General features: G+C 34.7%; 1 protein-coding gene across 1 annotated transcript; it reads right to left on the bottom strand.

Annotated features, from left to right (window-relative positions):
- Positions 1–781: 781 nt before the first annotated feature.
- LOC18423077 (synaptotagmin-4) lies at positions 782–16,855 on the bottom strand. The gene is made up of 10 exons (XM_006827665.4): positions 16,540–16,855; positions 13,781–13,846; positions 13,050–13,176; positions 12,183–12,455; positions 8,382–8,544; positions 7,338–7,404; positions 3,391–3,456; positions 2,837–2,963; positions 1,770–1,887; positions 782–1,009 (listed from the first exon to the last, which is right to left on the bottom strand). The coding sequence occupies exons 1-10, from the start codon at positions 16,604–16,606 to the stop codon at positions 944–946; spliced, it is 1,140 nt and encodes a 379-aa protein (XP_006827728.2). The 5' UTR covers positions 16,607–16,855; the 3' UTR covers positions 782–943.
- Positions 16,856–21,375: the final 4,520 nt, after the last annotated feature.

Genomic DNA, 21,375 nt, shown 5'->3' with positions numbered 1-21,375 from the left:
CCACTTAAATGAACTCTCTCCCCCCTAAATTCCGCTTAGATGAATCTCTCTCTCCTTGTATTCCATTTAGATAATTTCTCTCTCCTCCCTACATTACATTCAGATAAATTGTGTGAGAGAGAGGCACATGCGGTTCTTGATTTGCAGCAGGATGTCAAATGAACAAAAGCGGATCACTTACAAGTAATCTCAAAATGGAATCCAGAATACTATATTCAACAGAGAAAAGTTTTAGACCAGACTCGGGGAAAAACAAAGTGCAAGTCTCCATCCAAAGTTCAAAATCAGCCAAACCACAAGCCCGGTCGAACCCATCACTGACTACTTCGATTTCTATGCCATCATCACCTAATTTCACCCTAAAAGTTTCTGAATTTTCATCCATATTCATATTTCTCCTACTCAACAACATAATTAGTCTTATTGATATTATGGCACTTTTTTCGCTAATACAACACGAACACACGAACGACAAGTTCAGGCCCTGTCTCAGACCTCCCTACCTTGAAAAGTGAGCCTGCTGCTGGATGATCCTGGTTAGCAGGCCAGTAGCGATTTGTTTTCAAAGGTAGGGGGTAAGCAAAGCTTCTAGTCCGTAGGCAGTACGGATGCTACTACTTCTAGAAAGGAGGAGGCAGGCAGGCTACTGCAACTACAATACCAGTCATGAGCGACAGTGAAGCCAAGCCTATTGACGAATGAAAGAAACCTTGCCAAGCCGAATACGATAGGGTGGGCATCATAAAACTAAATAAATACAGATTTCCAACTCTATCAAAAATTAAGGAACCAGTCTGGATTGGAAGGGGATCAAAATGCTCCAATTAAGTGTTATACATGTCTCATATTTTCATTTTTCAGAAACAAGAGGCACACATCAGAAATACGTAGAAGCATGAGATAGGTTTCAAACTTCAATTTTTCACAGTCAAAGAGTGACCTTTTAACCAGATTCCTTCCATCCGCCGAAATTCTCAGCCTCGAAGTCACGATCGGCATAACTTGTCTCCTTTTGAAGGAAAAACACACACACACACACAAGGTCAGTATTTATCATGTTTTTCTTTTTTATAAATACAGTTTTCAAGAGTATTTCAACAAGCATCATGGTGGTATATAGCTAGGAAATCACGATAAGATCTCTTGTACTCGTATTCGGACTAAAACCAGAGTTTATAGTCTTGACCAAAGACTTTATAGTCTCAGGCCTATTGTACATAACAGTATTTGAGACTATAATGGATGGGCTCTATACAAACCTCAGCTAGTCCAGTGAAAAATAAATAAAAAATAAAAGAAAAAATGAAAATTTTAACTAACAATAGCCATAACTTGTCTTCTACTCTCTCTCTACTTTAGTGCTTCGAGATACACTTCACTCTCTACTTCACACTGAGTTGTGTCTGTACACTAAAAGATGAGAGAGAGAGAGATGTCCATTGAAGCTGATCAGAGAAAGAGAAACAGATGTTTGTCCACTTGTTGGTTCCAGCTCATTGAGAGAGAAAGAGAGAGATAGAGAGAGAGAGAGAGATCCATTGAAGTTTATCTTAGAGAGAGGGATGTCATGATCAAAAAGAGAGAGAGAGATCCATTGAAGTTTATCTTAGAGAGAGGGATGTCATGATCAAAGAGAGAGAGAGACAGATCCATTGAAGTTTATCTTAGAGAGAGGGATGTCATGATCAAAGAGAGAGAGAGAGCTATGTCCAGTGAAGTACGCGCACACAAAAAGAGGAGTAAAGTCCATTTAAGTTTATCATAGGTACCTCAGGAGTGAAGGTGAGGCCAACCCTGATCTCCCCACAATAGGTTTGATCCGAGGAAACAACATTATAAGCTGTTGGAGGGAGGTTCCCTTCCATAAACAGAGGCTCCAAAGGAATGCTGCAAATAAAATAAAATAAAAGCAAAAAATGAATACAGAACTACACAATGAAACTTCAGAAATTAGTATCTATAATGGAATTGAATTCAATAGAGGTGCTAGTGAGATGAATTCTGGAGATGATGGAGGTACACTTCAAATTCTAGAGAGATGAAATATATGCGAGAGAGAGAGAGGATGTTAAGATGAAATGAGTGTAGCGAAGATGAGGACGTTGAGATGGATGGGTGGCAAGACAAGAAATTATAGAATTTGAAATGAATACATTGGGGAAAATTTAAGTGCGCAAATCCAATACATCTATTAGGAGGTACGAGTTACTTTAAGTGGAAGGCTCAAAGGGACAAGAGACAAGGGGTAAGCCCAAAAAGATATGGTTGGAATTAGTGAGAAAAAATATAGGGACTTACGGCCTCACTGAGGGTATGACGGCGGACCAGGATTCGTGTAGTCTACCCCAATTAGTTGAAAAAAGGCTTTGACGATGATAACGGTGAGAGAGAGAGAGAGAGAGATTAAAAAGTTTTGTTATGTAACCCATGGATCTGTTTTAACAAGTAAAACCTGCAACATTCCATCAAAGAAGATAATTACAAAGCTGGAAATAGGGTTGAGAGTTGCTTTTCAATAGTAATTACAAAGCTGGAAATAGGATAACGAATCAATGAAAATGCCTGTGGCATAAGAAGGCTTGCATTATTACTTGCCTATGCACTTCTTAAGTGAGATGAATTATCAACTACAATTACAGGATCGTCACAAAAACTCGGTCATAACGCAACCATCATTACAAAAACTCAATCGATTTTCTCACACCAATATGAGTATTCAGCATTACAAATTATCTTTCTAATAAAAATTTAGTGAGTGAGGCAGAGAGATGCGGAGATAAAAAAAGGTAAAGTGTCCATTTGCTTCTCCAACAAAGTCATATGCAGTGAAGGTTACCTTACTTCTCCAACAAAGTCATCTGCAGTGGCGCCATCACTGTCCATAATCTTGATATTCAGTTCAGAAACACCATCGGAAATACTGAACACAAAGTTCTCATTCCATTCGGGTTCTGTCCCTTTGCCTGCATCATCAACCCATGATCTATCATCAGCATGTTCAAACTTTTATTATTTATTACAGAAGAAAATAAAAGAAAGTACTCGGATCTTCAAAATGCCACTTCAGATAGAGAGGGAGAGAGAGCACGGGTCCATTTTCTTGCAGTAATGCGCTCTCGGGAAAGTGATCGAGTTGGATTTTTTCGACTCATTTGGGCTTAATTTAAATCTTTGCTTCTCTCTAGAATTTTGTATCTTGGCTATAGGTTTGAGTCTAAACTCTTACAAATTTCAACCAAATCAATATGCCCATAAAAATTCAAAAAAAAAAAAGAAAAAAAGAAAAATAAATATGAAAAAAAGTGGATTTGATTGAATGACCATATAATGAAAGAAATAAATAAATTTTTCAGGAGGGAAAAATGCCTCTGCTGTTTGAAAAAGAATTACCTGATGCAACACTGCTCTTTTGCTCCTGAGTTCGGCATGTGATGATTGCATAAGGATCCATGTTACCTGATAAAATTTATGAAAGCAAAATTAACGGCTATCGACACAACAAATGAATGGAAGGAAATAATAACATGAAAAGATCAGAACTACATTGCCCCTACTGACATATGGGAACAACTACTTGATTAGGTAGAAAAAGAACTAGAGTACATATTTGATACTTAAACTGAAAAGAACTTGCACTGCTCCAATTGAAACTCAGCCAAAGCTTACCAAAATCTTAAAATTACAGAAGAAACCCAAAAAGCGATTGCATATGATGATCACATATGAAAATATATTGGTTTCAGCAAATTGGTAATCACATGAAAACTGTCTTTTTTCACAAGTGTGATGGGACTCATCCGAGTACCCCCGAGTTGTGTGTACAACTTGGGGCATATAAAAAAAAGGGAAAATTACAAAAAAACCCCAAGTATACACTTCCTATGCAACTTACCCCCAACCTAACTTTTTCTCTCATTTTTTACCCCAAAACGTACTTTATAGCAAATAACCCCCCAACCCAAAAAAAAAAACAAAAAAAGACTAAACCACCCTAAAACTTTTACCCACTCCTCTTTCCCTCGTCTTTCCCTCATGCGGTCAAAACTGCGATCCGACACTTTTCGTTCTAGTCAAAAGTGCAGTCCGGTAATCAAAACAAGCGGTCTGACACTTTTCGTTCTGCTCAAAATTACGGTCAGGCAATCAAAACAAGCGGTCTGACACTTTTCGTTCCAGTCAAAACTGCGATCCGGCAAAATCGACATGCGGTCTAGCACTTTCGTTCTGGTCAAAACTGCGGTCCGGCAAATTGAATAAGCAGTCCGATACTGCTATTTCTAGACAAAAGTGCGGTCCGACAAAACAGTCGCACTCCAACACTTTTTTTTCTGGACAAAAGTGCGGTCTCGCAAATTGAACAAGCAGTGTGCGGCACATGTTTCCTGGACACAATGCGGTCCGACAGAGAATGAACGCAATCCGGCATGTTTTTAAATTTAATGGGGTCCGGCAATGGGTTCATGGCAGTCCGGCAGCCCATGTGGCTTTTGGTACTGTACGTATGCCCACGTGAATGTCTGGCCAATGTTAATTTTTTTAGTATGAAAAGGGGTATTTTCGTCACAAAATGTGTCTTTTTGTACTTGGGGGGTATTTGCTAAGAAAGTCTATTTTGGGAAAAAAATGAGAGAAAAAGTTAGGTTGGGGGTAAGTTGCATAAGAAGTGTTAGGGGTTATTTGTAATTTTCCCTAAAAAAAAAAGTAAAAGACGTGGAAATATTTTACAAATTTATTTTTATAGGATTTACATGTATTTGGAAAAGTTTGGTGAGTGCTTTTCCCATAGTCACTATTTTTATGTTTTTCTTTTTTTGGATGTTTTAGAATGTCCTAAACTGTAAATAGGTTTTTTTTTTTCAAATCTGTTTTTTGTAGGTTTCATTTCACTTTCATTATATTTTTTCTATGTTTTCACATTTTTTCCTTTTTTCTTAGGGCGCCCTGTGCAGGATTGGGCCGAGTAACTCCCTCAACCAAGGGATGAGTCCCTTGGCCGAGGCAAGTCCCGGCACACTGTTTTCCACTAAACAGTAATGACATGCAAATTTATTTAATACTACAGCTGATTTGAAATTTGACGAGCATTTTCAACCAAAAAAATTGAGAGGACTTTCAGTCACCAATAAGTTTTCAGTTGATCAAAAGATTGTGTGCCATCTACATATGAGAAAACTCTTTCTTTCTAGGAAGAAAAATAAAGAAGTCTAACTCACAAAATTTAGTATTGACTTTCCCAGAAGAAGTTCTGATGTATAACTTTGGCAGATTGATTTCTCAATAAATAACCAAGAATTACAAAAACAAATGAGTAAATGAACTGAACATTACATGCAAGAAAACCAACATATGAACCACCCAATAAGGTGAGTTCCATTTGCAGATGGTGAATCCAACATGTGCAATAACAAGATAACAACATATCTTTGCAAATAACTGACAAAAGTTTTTTCAGTTCAAAAAAAGTGAGGGTAAAAAGAAAATGACATTTGAAGATTAGCAGAACAATTTTTATCACCCTAAAATAATTCCAAGGTAATTTTAGTTCTAATGAAGGACAAATTCGATGTGATCTAATTGTATCATATTGTATCCGTATCAAAAGCATGTCAATGACCTGGCTGATAGTAAATTGTTGCCATGATACATCAGTTGCCATGACTAAAAGACAATGATTCTGCTGCTTTTGCTTATAGAAATTCCAATAATTGTTTGCAAGGTATCGGCAGCCCCGGTATCTCTAGAAAAATAGTGCTCAATCATTGATGGAAGAACATGGGAATCTGACAATACTTCCCAGTGATTAAGAGTCGGGAGCCGGTTCAGGACACACTTGGGACCCAGTCCCGAGTCTCCTGGTCAGATTTAGGCCATCCCCAAATCATATGGGAATCATTTTAACAAAAAGTAAAAAGAAAATGCAAGACTGGGGGGTGCTTCCAAGGATTTTCTTCCTGAATCGCAATTCAGGTCTACTCCGGACTCAAGCAAGTCCCGATTCTCCAGCAATTCTTTAATCAATAGGCTAACACTAACCATTTTCCATTTAGTACTCCAGATGATATCAGAACTTAATCAATGGCTTCACCATCTATTTTTTACATCAATTAGGAAGCATCATTTTATTATCTAACCAATCTAGCCATGCCCAAAAACCAAAACTAACACAAAGGTAAAGATGAAAATATTTGTTGGGTAAAGCATTTAGACAGGCCATCCAAATAAATCACCATGTATAATGATTCAATTTCATGAAATTCGGAATAAAACACTACTGATTTGAGGAAGAGACCATGGAAAATCAGTATTCGCTTCCAAGAAGAAAGAAAGAACCAGTGTTCGATAACTCATTGAGTCCAACTCAAACTTGCCCGAGTTACTTCGACATGGCACACTGCCGAGTCCAAAAAAAAACCATGGGAACTGACTGGGTCTGTGGATTCCCATGAGTCTTTTGGACTCGACAATGCATCACTAATGTTCAAGCTTGATATCTGAGCTTACCAAAACAAAGCCTGACAATCAATTAGAAATCAAAAAATAAATAATCTTCCCCAGAAAAATGCAAAAAAAAAAAAACAAATACAATCTCTAAATGAAAAAACAATCACATGCTAATAATAACTGGAACAGATCTAGCAGTAAGTAAGCAAAAAAACAATGTGAAAAATAAACAAATGGCGCATGAAGTTAATAGATGAACTTTTTGTATGCTATAAATTTTTTTTCTCTAACTACCAACTAAAAAATAAAGATACATGAAAGAAAATCCATTAAAAACAATTAAATGGGTCATAACACATAATCCTATGTCAAATACTGAAAATAAAAGACCCCAGATAATAATAATAATAATAATGGTAATGATAATAAGCAGCAATAAATTAGCAAAATAATAAAAATTAAAGGATTTCCATGTATTAGGGCCCATTCAAACAGATGCATCAAAATGACCAGCAAATCCTTAAAGAAAAGGGGCATTTTTTATAACTAAAAAAAGAGGGATACATAAATCTCGAAAATTCAGCATTGTACAAATAAAATGGATCCAATATCCAGAACGAGTTTGAAATATAAAATAATATGGATTTTTTTTTACGAGAACAGAGGTAGATATAGAAAAAAAAAAAGCCTAAATTCAATCTAAAAACACTAAATTTGAATAACTTAATGAGACTAATGCAAGATACTGTAAAATTGTACTAATTCTAGAGAGAGAGAGGGGTCTAGAGAGAGAGATTTCTAGAGAGAGAAACCATAAACATGATACGGAGAAAACAGCATGGCAAAGATTCAATTTTTCTTTAAATTTTGCCAATTTTTTTTGGGTGGAGACTCACACAAGAAATCCGTGTTCTCGAGGCCTTTGGCACTGACCAGCAACACTTCCAACGTCCCCCTAGGCATCTTTCAAAACAAATGAAACAAGAAAGAGAAAGAGATCAACGGGGGGCTATTTATGGAGCTATTTCCCTCTCTCTCTTTCACTTTTTATCTCTATGTAATTCTCCGTGCCTCTCCAAGCTCCCTCCCTAAGTAATTCTCCGAGGCCGTAAACAATCAAAGTAAGGCGTACCTTCAAATAGTACCAAAATATAATGTTTAGGTATCCTATATCTTTGTGGTTTATTTTCATCTTGGATTATAAAATTTTAAAGATTAAAAAATAGTGTAGATTGAGCATATCCATGAACACTTGAAAATCTTGAAAATTGACATTCTAGATGATATATTGCATGATGCATTGTTTTCAAGATTAAAATCTCTTTTTTTTCATATTCATACATCTTGAGGTCGAGATGAACGATTCAAAATTTTTCAACATGAAAACAACCCTGATAATGAATTTCAAGTTTTCAACATGGAAATAACCCTTATAATGAATTTTTGAGCTGTATCTTTGATTGTTTAGGGCCTCACACTTATATAAACTTTTTCCATAGCTGCATCTTTGATTGTTTAGGGCCTCACACTTATATAAAAATTTTCCATTTCCCTGTCCCTGGTAATATAGATCTTGTCTATGCATTTGTATCAGGGATATAGTTTTCACAATCCTCTACTATCATATTTCTTGAGGACAAACTATCTCATTTCTGGGACAAATATTTTCTAGAGAAAATGATTTATCTTGCCTCGGATACAAAAGATTAAAACTTCTTTTTGCCGAAATAAATGGTTGACAGTAAGCCTAAAAACAAAGATATAGAAGCCTTCATTTGACACAAAACCGTTCCTTTATTGGAAGTTTGAAGCCCTTTATTTTGACTTGGTTTGTAAGGTTTGAAAAACATGCATCACTTGCTGGGGCATGTGCTGCATAAAGAGAGAGTGAGGAGGTGGAAACCATGATTTTAGATAGAAAAAGAGAGATTTTCACCAACCACCAAGTGTCCACATGCTTTTCGTAAAGGAAAAAGGGTGAGAGTGATCACTCTCAGGCAATAATTTAGAGACAACGGCCTTTCAGACAGAATTGAGGGACCACAGCCTTTCAGGCAGATAATAGAGAGAGAGACTTTCTGGCAAGAATTTAGAGACAAAGTGCTACATGAGAGGGACAACAATAAGTTTTCTAGACAAGAATAATAGATGGAAATATATATAGAGTAATTTATATATATACCCTTTTTTTTTCAGATGGTCAGCCTGCATTTTTTTTTTTTTTCAATTTTTTTTTTTTTAGTTTTTTTTGTTTATAGGGCAGCCCCAAGTTTTAGAGTAGTGCCGTACTTAAAAAAAAGAAAAAAAAAAGAACGATCCGAAGATGTCCTAGCTGAGGAGCTAGTTTGAAAAAAAATAAAAAAAGTGGGTTGATCTATTTTCTTTGTAATTTCCACGTATGAGCATTTTGTATTTTAGAAAAAATTTTAAGATCCGTATGTAAATCACTCAAATATGTATAATAAAATTATTTATTTTTGGTATGAGGAGGTTAGAGTTATTTTTGACTTTTAGATATGAAGTAGCGTGGTTAGAGATGTGCTATGCACAGAGCCTATCCTTTAGATCTCTCTCTACGTATCTCTCCTAAATTCCACTTTATATCTCTCTTTCTCTCTCGGCTCTCTCTCTCTCAGAGAGAGAGTCATTGTTTTGTAGCAAGATATCAAATGAACAAAAGCGCATCACTTATGAGTCATGTCAAACTGGAATCCTATTACAACCTTCAACAGAGACAAAATTAGAACAAACTCATGGAGAAATAAGACCAAGTTTCCATCAAAAGTTCAAAATCAGTTAAACCTCAAGCCCTGTCTAACCCATTACTGATTACTTCAATATCCATTCTCTCATTGCCTAATTTCACCCTACAAGTTTCTGAATTTTCATCCATTTTCATTATATTTGTGCTATTCACCAAGATTATTATTCTTGGTGCTATTATTAATGAGACTATTTACTTTTAATGCAAAATGGTCACAATTAATTTTGACCATTGAATGTGAAATTGGGTGGCTGCATTTATTCCATTGACCAAACTCAAAGTTCAAAATAAATTTTCTCGAACTTTGTAGCACACTTAAGCTATCAGACTTCAGATTGGATGATTGTAAGTAATAGTGAACTCCTTGTACCAAAGACAAATGATTGCATTGTTTACAATCCCATAATTAAATCTCCAACTCTATCCAAAATTAAGGAACCAGACTGCATTGGAAGGGTATCAAAATGCTGCAATTAAGTGTTGTTGATGTCTCATGTTTCATTTTTCATAGACAAGGGGAAGACATGAGAAATTCATGGAAAAGCATGCGACAAGTTTCTGAACAGTTATTTTCGATTTCTAACAGTCAAACCGTGGCCCTTTAACCAGATTCCTTCCATCCGCCGAAGTTCTCAGCCTCAAAGTCACGATCGGCATAACTTGTCTCCTGCCAAAGAACACATACACACACACCAACAAAGTCAACAACTATTCAGTTTTTCTCTTTTATAATTACAGTTTCAAGAGAATTTTAATAAGCATCACGATGGCATTATAGTTAGACGATCATGATAAGATCTCTTGTACTCGTACATGCAACTGGACTAAAATCAGATTATCAGAGTGTATTCTCTTGACCAAAGAGTTTATAGTCATGGGCAATGGTTTAAAAAACGGATCGGTGACCCAAATCGAGCACCTCAAAAACTGATTCGGATCGACGAATCAGCGATTTGGATCGGGAATCGGCTGAATTGGTCGGATTAAAACGTCAAAAAAATCCGAAAAAATTATTAAAATTCATTATAAATATTGTTTTTTATGAATCCAATAAAAAATGAAGGTACTACATTAATAATTTTCATTTTTTTTATCAATTTGTGAATATTGAGATGCTCTTTTCCTGTATAAACTTATTTTAACTATTAAATTTGCATCACATAAAAAAAAATTCATAGAATTATCATGGATAAAATATATAATTATAAATGGACTATTCTAAAGAGTAGACTAATCAATAAAAGAATGGCCATTAAAATCTCGTTTTGGCGAAAAACCCTAATCCGCTAAAAAAACCCCAACTATTACAGCCTAACTAACTATAATCCAAAATTATTACAACCTCACTAATTATAATATTATATACTGAAATTATAATTATTAGTTTACATTTTATAATTATTTTATTAGATAAATAATAACAAATTAAAAATATTTTATAATATTATCTAATTTAAAATGTATTATTGACAACTGTAAGAAAAATAGTACATTACATGATTTATAATGTAAAAATTCATAAATAAAATAAATGATTTGGTTATCAATGTAAAAATTAATAAAATGCGTACAAATTTTAGAAATAACACTTCAATTTTTCAAAAATTTATTTTTTTAGGTTTCTATAATAAATTTAGTAAAAGAGATTGTTAGTAGAAAGATGGAGATTTCAAATAGAACAAAATTTTTATTTTTATTTTTTTTATACCTTTCATATTATTTACAAAAATAATTATACCACTATATACAACAAAAATTAACTGATATATAAAAAATTAATTTTTTTATTTTTCATTTTTTTATGCCTTTTATATTATTTACAAAAATATTTATATTTATACCAACCACTATATACACAACAAAAATATTTATATGTATACCAACCACTATATACACAACAAAAATGCAACACATGCCCAAGGGGATTCGAATGCAACACATACCCAAGGGGATTCGACCTTGGGACATCAAGTAAAAAAACAAAAGTTATAACCACCAAGCCATCTAACTACATGTGATTATAAATTGCTGATTAATGGATTATATTTACATTTCGTTTTCATTTAATGATGTTTGGGAATTATCCCACATCGAAAGATGGGTATTCAACTTTGGTATATAAATACCTATGTAATATGAACTATAATAGTTGTGCAAAAATATTAGGGCAACTTCACACGTACGCTTGGATACACGTGTACACGCGTGAGTGTGCGTGGGGCACGCTCACACGTGCGCTTGGATACACGTGTGAGTGTGCGTGGGGCGCGCTCGAACACACGTGTGCACGCGTGCGTGTGCATGGGCCATTCTCGCACATGAGCTTGGACACACGTGTGCATGTGCGGGTGAGTGTGCGTGGGACGCGCTCGGACACACGTGTGCATGTGCATGTGCGGGTGAGTGTGCGTGGGACGCGCTCGAACACACGTGTGCACGTGTGAGTGTGCATGGGGCGTGCTAGAACACACGTGTGCACGCGTGAGTGTGCGTGGGGCATGCTCGCACGTGCGCTTGGACACACTTGTGCACGTGCGAGCGTGCCCGTGTGAGTGTGCGTGGGGCACGCTCGCACGTGCGTGTCATACGTTGCGTGGGTGAACAACCGGGCTGAACCGGATAGAACCGAATGGGAACCGGCGGTTCTACTCTAGAACCGGGCGGTTCTCGGTTTTGTGCTGGAACCGGCACGGGCTGTACCGGTTCCCGAGTCGAATTGGGCGGGTCCGGTTCGACTCGCCTTTTTTAAAAATACTGGTCATGGGCATATTGTACGTAGTACATAGTATTTGAGACTATGATGGACAGATTCTGTAAAACCTCTGGTAGTCTAGTGAAAATAAAAAATAAAAATTGAAGAAAAAGAATTTAGTCACAGTCGTCATAATTTGTCTTCTTCGTTCTTTCTCTACTTTAGTCTGATACCTCTCTCAAGGTACACGTCATCTCTACTCGACACTGAGTTGTGTCTGTACACTAAAAGATGAAGAAATAGAGAGGCACAAATAACCAGCAACTTGTCTCCGCTGCTGCAGAGACCAGGGGTGCAGGGGCGCCCCCTCCCCCCAGGGGAGAGAGAGAGAGAGAGAGAGAGAGAGAGAGGTAAAGACCCTCTAAGTTTATCATAGATACCTCAGGAGTGAAGGTGAGGCCAACTCTGATCTCCCCACAATAGGTTTGATCCGAGGATACAACATTATAAGCTGTTGGAGGGATGCTCCCTTCCATAAACAGAGGCTCCAAAGGAATGCTGCAAATAAAAAGTAAAAAATAAAACAAATAATTTATAAATAATTACATAACATGAAACTTCAGAAATTGGTATCTATAGAGGAAATGCATTTAATAGAGGTGCTAGGGAGATGAATTCCGAATTGAGGGAGGTGCACTTCAAATGCTAGAGAGATGAAATATGGATTTCAGAGAGGGAGAGAGAGATTGAAGGGTCTAGATATAATCCATGGATCTTTTTTACAGTTATTCCATCAAGGATAATTAAGAGATGAAAGCTGCTTTTCAATAATAACTACAGAGCTGGAAAAGGAAAACAAATCAAATAATATGTCTGTGCCATAACAAGGCTTGCATTTTTACTTGCCTAGACAATTCATAAGAAAGATGAATTATCCATTACATTTCCAGGATCATCTCAAAATCATGGTCATAAGACAACACTAATCTATTGATTTTCTCACGCTAAAGTGACTAGTAATAAAATAAGCATTTATTTCTAATGAAACTTCAGTAAATAAAAGAGAGAGAGCCCAAGGTTAAAAAAAAAAAAGAGAGTAAAATATCCATTTGCAATAATCTTGAGAGAGAGGGAGAGAGGGATGAAGGTTACCTTGCTTCTCCAACAAAGTCATCTGAAGTGAAGGTATCTTTGTCCATGATCTTGATATTCAGTTCAGAAACACCATCGGAGATACTGAACACAAAGTTCTCGTTCCAATTGGGTTCAGTCCCTTGGCCTGCATCATCAATTTGTGATCTATCATCAGCATGGTCAAACTTATCATTTATGGAAGAAGAAAATAATTTAAATACTTAGATCTTCAATGACACTAGAGAGAGAGAGAGAGAGAGAGTATCATTTGTGGCAGAAGAAAATAAAAAAAGCACTCGGATCTTCAATGACACTTCAGAGAGAGAAAGAGAGAGAGTTGGGAATGGGGTTGGGGAATCGGTGGTTTGGGAGAGGATGCCTCAACGTAACTTCCCACCCTCCATTCTCACCATTACTATATTACAGAGAGAGAGAGAGAGCATTGGTCAGTTTTCTTGCAGTAATGTGTCTTGTATTCTAAAAAAGATGTGCGAATTGGTTCAAGTGGAAGGCTCTAAAAAGACATGGAGAAGGCCCAAAGGACATGGATGGAAGTTTTGAGAACAGATATAGTGACTTCTAGGATGATTGAGGTTATGACCCTTAATAGAGTAAAATGATAGAATAGGATTAATGTAGCCGGCTCCCAATAGTTGGGATAAATCTCGGATGATGATGATGATCATCTCACAATGATATACAAATAAATAAAAATTTCAGGAGGGAACTGTTTGAAAAATTTCAATTACCTGATGCAACACTGCTTTTTTGCTCCTGAGTTCGGCATGTGATGATAACATAAGGATCCATGTTAGCTGATACAATTAATGAAAGCAAAATTAATAGCTCATAGACACAACAAGTGAATGGTATGAAAAGATTAGAATCGCATTGTCCCTAATGAGTTATGGGAACAAATATTTAATAGCTAAGCTGAAAAGAATTTGCACTGCTCCAACAGAAACTCATTCAAATTTTACCAAAATCATAAATATAAACACCAGGATGAGGAAGAAACTGAAATAGCATCATACGATCTAGCTGCTTTCAAATGCAAACTTATTGGTGTTTGCAAATTAGTAATTAAAATTAAACTGTCTTTTTACACCAAGCAGTAATGAAATGCAAATTGACCAATCGTAATAGTACAACTGATTTTAAATATGAGAAGCATTTTCAACCCAAAAAAATGTGAGAACTTTCAATCAAAAATAAGTTTTCAATTAACCAAAAAGTAGTGTGCCTTTTACATATAAGAAAGCTCTTTCTTTCTACGAAAAAAAAAAAGAGAGAAGTTTAAGTCACAAAATTTAGGATGGACTTTCTCAGAAGAAGTGCTCATGTATAACTAACCAGATAGATTTCTCAATAAATATCCAAGAATAACAGAACCAAATGAGCAAATGACCTGAAGAATATATGCAAGGAAACCAAAATATGAACCATTCAATGAAGTAAGTTCTATTTGCAGATGTTAAACCCAACATGTGCAATAACAAGATATCTTTGCAAATAACTGGCAAAAGGTTTTATCAGTTCAACAAAAGTGAAGGCAAAAAGAAAATGACATTTGAAGATTAGCAGAGCAATTTTCATGATACTAAAAGAATTCCGATATAATTTTATTTCTAATGAAGGCCAAATTCAATGTGATTTAATCATATCATATCGCATCAAAACCATGTCAATGACCTGGCTGATAGTAAATGTTATTATGATTTACACTGGTTGCCATGACTAAAAGACAGGGATTCTAAGGATTTTGCTTGCAGAAATTCCAACAATTGTTTGCAAGATAACAGTGACCCCATTATCACTAAGTAAAAATGGCGCTCAATCATTGATGGAAGAGGATGGGAATCTGACAACACTTCCCAGTGATTAAGAATCGGGAACAGTTCAAGACTCTTGGGACCAATCCCGAGTCACTTGGTCAGATTAAGGCCACCCCCAAGTCAGACTGGCACCATTTTAAAAAAAGAAAAAAAGAGGCAAAAGTAAGACTGGAGGGGATTCCAAGGATTTTCCTCCTGAATCATGATCCAGGTCTACTCAGGACTCAGGGAAGTCCCAATTGGCCAACAATTTTTTAATAAATCAGCTGCCACTAATCATTTTCCATTTAGTAATCCAGATGATATCAGAAGTAACTCAATGGCTTCACCGTCTGTTTTTAACATCAATACGAAGGACTCATTTTGTTTAGCCATGCCGAAATACCAAAACTAACACAAAGATAAAGATGGAAAATATTTGGTGGGTAAAGCATTTAGACATGCCATCCAAACAAATCACTGTGAACACCATAATAAAACACTACTGGTTTGGGGAAAGTGATCAGGAAAATCAGTATTCGCTTCCAAGAGGAAAGGAAAAACCAGTGTTTGATAACTTATCGGGTCCGACTCGGATTCGCCTAAGTTACTTAGACACAGCACTCTGCCAAGTCTGAAAAAATCATGGCAACTGACCAAGACATGCAGATTCCCACGAGTCACTTGGACTCGACGGTGCATCACTTGTATTCAAGGTTATATCCCAGCTTACCAACACAATGGTGGACAATCAATTATAAATCAAAAAATACAACGTTTAATGAAAAAACAATACACACGCTAATAATAACTGGAACTGATCTAGCAGTAAGCAAGTAAATAACAATTTAAAAAAATAAATAAATGGTGCATGAAATTAACAGAGTAAGTGTTTGTGTGTTCTAAAAGAATTTTCTCTAACTTCCAACAATAAATAAATAAAGAGTAATGATCCTATGATGCAAGAAATTCCACTGAAAACAATAAATGGGTCATAATACATAAGCCTATGTTAAATACAGAAAATAAAAGACCCCAAATACTAATAACAACAACAACAATGATAATAATAATAATATAACAAGAACGAGAACAATAATAAAGATATAAAAATAACAACAACAACAATAATAATTATAACAATAATAATAATAATGGCAATGACAATATAGCAGCAATAAATTAGCAAATAATAGAAATTGAAGGATTTCCATGTATTAGAGCCCATTCAACAGATGCATCAAATGACTAAATTTCCCTGAAAGAAAAGGGATATTTTCTATGATTGAAAAAAGGGGGATAAATAAATCCCCAAAGTTCAGTATTGTACATATAGAATATATACAATATCCAGAATAAGTTTGTAATATTAAATAAGGATAAAAATAAAATTTATTTATGTAAGGAGAGACTTTACCAGAACAGAGGTAGATATAGCAATAATAATAATAATAATAATAATAATAATGTCTAAATTTGAAAAAAAACAAAGAAGATTAACTTAAACACGTTGATCAGAATTAAACAAGGTTAAAATGAATTAAATCTAGAGAAATAGAGGTCATAGAGAGCGAGAGAGAGATTTCTCTCTCTAGAAACCATAAACATGATCTGGAGATAAAAACAATGGATCAGCAATGGAAAAGATTCAATTTTTCTTTCAATGTTGCCAATTTTTTTGGGCAAATACTTACACAATATATCATTGCTCTCGAGGCCTTTGGCACTGACGAGCAACACTTCCAACGTTCCCCTCGGCATCTTGCAGAACAAAGAGAGAAAAATATGTTAGCACTCTCTCTCGTTCAGAACGCCTCTCTAAAAGCTATTTATGGAGCTTTTTTCCGCCTCTCTCTCAAAGTCAATCTCCCCGTCTTTCTCTCTCTAAGCTTTTTCCTTTCTCTCTCCACTTTCTCTCTCTACATCAACCTCCCCGTCGTCTCACCAAGTATTTTCCCCTCTCTCTCTTCATTTTTTTCAGGGGCATGCCGAGGAAAGATGAGGAAGTTTGCTTCAGTTGAGCCGTTTCGAGCACGGTTTTATACTTAAAAGCAATGGTTTAAAAACCGGATCGGTGACCCGGATCGGGTTTTTCAAAAACCGATCCGGATCGGCGAATCGGCGATCCGGATCGGCGAATCGGCGGTCCGGATCGGAATCGGGTGAATCGGTCAGAATAAAGTTTCAAAAAAATCCGAAAAAATTATTAAAATTCATTATAAATATTGTTTTTTAGGAATTCAATAAAAAATGAGGGTACTCCATTAAGAATTTTCATGTTTTTGGATGAAAATGCGAATATTGATATGTCCTATGTTTGGCAATTTTTTTACCTTTGTTAGCATTAAGAATTGTCACCATCTGTTTTTTTACATTACTAGGGACACTAGTGCATGCAGAAACTTCTCCCTTAACCCCTGCCAAGTGTTGCTTGAACCTATGTACCCCACTACTTATCACTCTTTGACAGTAATTACAAATAATTTTGTCTTTCTTGTTGAGATCAAGTCTGACCCCATGTTGCCATCCAGGGTCTTCTATAGATCTTGACATGATTCAACTGTTTTAAGATGTAAAAAGTTTAAATTAACCTGACAGTTCAAAAAGAAAAATAATCACAATATGTAGTGATAATATGTTGCGGTAGTTCATGTAGTCATATTCGTTGTTATTTGTTATTGCAAAATACCTTTTTTGACAATAATATTTCGTACATATCAATTACAAACATTTAGAATAATACAAAATGCAAGCTCCAAACATGGCTACAACTCAATTATCAAGAACATACATTTTTTGCATTAAAAAATTAATAATAAAAACAATTCTTCAAAGAGCCGGCTAACATCAGTCATTCCAACTTAAAAATCCATGAACAACAAATAAAAAAAATACAGTTTTGTATTGAAAATATAATAACATGCATTTTTTTGCATAAATAATCCATCAACATACAATTTTTTCAACAAAAACTTTAACAATAAAAATTTAAAATATGGTTTAATACCTCATGATAATTAAAACCTTGTCACGATTTTCACATCTTTTCGGAAAATCATCAATTTTCAAAAAATTCGATCATGAAAAAAAAAAAAAAAAAAATTACAGCAAACTCAAACAATAAAAATTAAAAATTAGGTTTAAATGTTTAATACATCATGATAATCAAAACTTTATCACGATTTTCACATCTTTTCGAAAAATCATCATTTTTCAAAAAATTCGATCATGGATAAAAAGAAATAAAAAAAAAAAGTACAGCAAATTTTCAAAAAATTCGATCATGGATTAAAAAAAAAATTAACAAATTTTCAAAAAGTTCGATCATGGATTAAAAAAAAAAATTCATAAATTTTCTAAAAATTCGATCATGGATTACAAAAAATTCGATCACGGATTACATAAAATTCGATCATGGATTACATAAAATTCGATCATGGATTACAAAAAAAAAAAAAAACATAAAAAAACAAAAAATTCGATCGTGGATTACAAGAACAAAAAAAAACAATTCCATCATGGATTACAAAAAATTCAATCATGGGTTACAAAAAAAAAAAAAACACAAAAAATTCGATCAAGGATTACAAGTAAAAAAAACAAACATTTTGATCATGGATTACAAAAAAGTTGATCATGGATTACAGAAAATTCGATCATGGATTACAAAAAATTCGATCATGGATTACATAAAATTCGATCATGGATTACAAAAAAGTCGATCATGGATTACAGAAAATTCTATCATGGATTACAAGAAATTCGTTCATGGATTACATAAAATTCGATCATGCATTACAAAAACAAAAAACAAAAAAAAACAAAAAATTCGATCGTGGATTACTAAAAAAGAAAAAAACAATTACATCATGGATAACAAAAAATTCAATCATAGATTACAAAAAACTCTATCATGGGTTACATAAAAAACAAAAAACAAAAAATTCGATCATGGATTACAAAAAAAAACAAACATTTCGATCATGGATTACAAAACATTCGATCATGGATTACAAAAAATTCTATCATGGGTTACAAAAATAAAAAATAAAAAATAAAATTCGATCATGGATTACAAGAAAAAAAAACAAACATTTTGATCATGGATTACAAAAAATTCGATCATAGATTACAAAAAATTCTATCATGGGCTACAAAAAAAAAAAAAAAAAAAAAAAAAAATTTGTTCTTCACAGAGTCGTTTTACATAAGCGATTTTAACTCAAAAATTCACCTCCAAGTGAATAAATTACATCCAATTGACTATATTTTCTGATAAACAACAATATAAGGAATCAAAAACCTAAATTTTTAACACATTATTTCTAATATATCATGAAAACAAAATCAAAAGGCGGAAAAAAAAAAAAAAAACAGCGGAATTTTTTTCCCCTGACATCTCACTGTTCATATCAAATTTCTTGCTGTAATTGACCAGATTACGTAAAATTAAAAATTTTAAATCATACTAGACACAATAAAGATTAAAAACCCTAATTATTGAACTCATTTTGTTCAAAATATGCCATGAAATAAATCAAATGGCGGAAAAACAAAAAAACCCAAAGTTCTTACCTGTTTTTGTGAACCGAAGCCTTCAATCTCCAAAAAAGTCTGTTTTTCTCAACGATTTTCACAAATTAGTAACAAAATCTTTTGATTCGCAGCTTTAAGATCAATATGCCAACAAATTTTGAAAGATTCATGCCCTATTTGGCATGAAATTTCAAAAATGGCGGAAACCCTAAACCCCGAATTTTTCTTGATCCAAAAACAACCAATTTTTCCACCATTAAATCGTTAAAAAAGCTGAATAAAGCTGTTTACAGCCTGAAAAACAGATCACGTGCCGAAAAAAACAAAAAAAATGATCAAAAAATGACAAATTTGAAAAAAATCCGTGAAGAACACTGTGCAACCCGTGTTCTTCACGGACTCGCCGATTCCGCACAGTGAATCGGCGAGTCACTGTGCGGAATCGTCCGGTTCTCTCTAGAACCGGACGATTCCCGGTTTTTGAACCGATCCGGTCCCTTTTTCTTGAATTCCGAGTCGAACCGGGCGAGTCCGGTTCGACTCGGCGATTTTTAAAACGCTGCTTAAAAGGGTTACCTCATAACGGAGTAATCTCTCATTTCTCTCAATAAATTTGGATATTTTTACTTTTAATTTTTGCATTAAATTTTTTTAATAATAATATTTTTAGTAATTATAATAAGTACACATCAAATATGACATAACCCCCAGACAGTACACTAGTGACATTTTAGGTAATGTTACACTGTAGATCACGTCATACCCCTCCCAATAACTAAAAAATATCCCTAGTAAAAAAAACTCTTGATTTATGTTTTTAGAGGTCCAAGATGTAATAAAATGAGAATAAATATACTTAAGTGTTTGGCACAAACCCAAACGTGACCTAAGACCCGAGCAGATCTGACTAGGGTTTGGGCATGACATAAAAATTTGGACCCAGCGGGTTGGGTCTAGGTCCAAATCTTGGACCCAAACAATATTCGAGTCTTGGATCTGGGTTTGAGTCCCACGTTATATTTTTAAGTCCTAGATTAAGAAATATATTAAAATATACTTATATATAAATATTTTAATTTTTGGGTTTGGTCTGGGTCTAAGTCTATGTCCAGGGTCCCATAATATTTTTTTAAGTCCGGATCTAACCCATCGCCACCCCTAACCATGCGTAGAGCAAACACAATCCATAGCATATTAAGAGGTATAAGTTAGTTCAAGTGAAAGACTTAAAAGAGACCATAAGTAAAGCTAAAATGACACTATTGTTAGTAGTGATCAAATATAGGAATTTGTAACCTCTTCGAGGGTATTGGCCCTTGATAAAGCATAATGGTGGATCAAAATTTGTGTAGCCAGCCTCAATTAGTTGGAAAAAAGCTTTAATGTTAGTGCTTTTGAAATGCAATTCGCATGAGGTGGCTGCCTCACAACAAAAGTAAAGCCACACATCTGAACGTCGAAGAAAAACTGCAGATTTGGCATATGAAGTAGAGGTAAAATCTAGTTTGGAAAATGGTTTAGGGGAGCTGCAGTAAGTAACGCCTCACCTAACAAACTCACTAAAGATGGCAATTTTGATGTTGAACAATCATCACCACTTTGGCTATTATATTTGTGAAATAATTAAGATTTCAAGTTCTAAAAATAATATATATTGCAACATGTTGTTTGGATAGTCAATTTCGTCCTAAAACCAAATATTTACATATCTGCAAGCTCTTTCATTTTCAATATTGAAAAATGAGAATTTATCTTAAAGCCATCATAAGATTTTCGATGCATAAAACATTTTCCAAACAAAGATTCTAAGGGAAGCTTTACTTTGTTTTCATATAGTGCTGGCCTTAAAGAAACTACCTATTGCTAGCTCCAGTTTGGCCTAAGCCATGCTAATAGGGTCAAGTCAGGCTGAGGTGCGCAGGTAGATGTTAACTATTTTTGTTCACTCCTCACAACTCAATATGGAACTTGAAGTTTTCGAAGTACAAATTTGG

Source organism: Amborella trichopoda, chromosome 7 (assembly GCF_054954075.1).
Source record: "Amborella trichopoda isolate Santa Cruz 75 chromosome 7, AtrichopodaSantaCruz75HAP2 v2.0, whole genome shotgun sequence".
Classification (NCBI taxonomy): Eukaryota; Viridiplantae; Streptophyta; class Magnoliopsida; order Amborellales; family Amborellaceae; genus Amborella; species Amborella trichopoda.
Note: the sequence above shows the minus strand (reverse complement) of the source record. Positions and strands in the feature narration are given on the sequence as shown.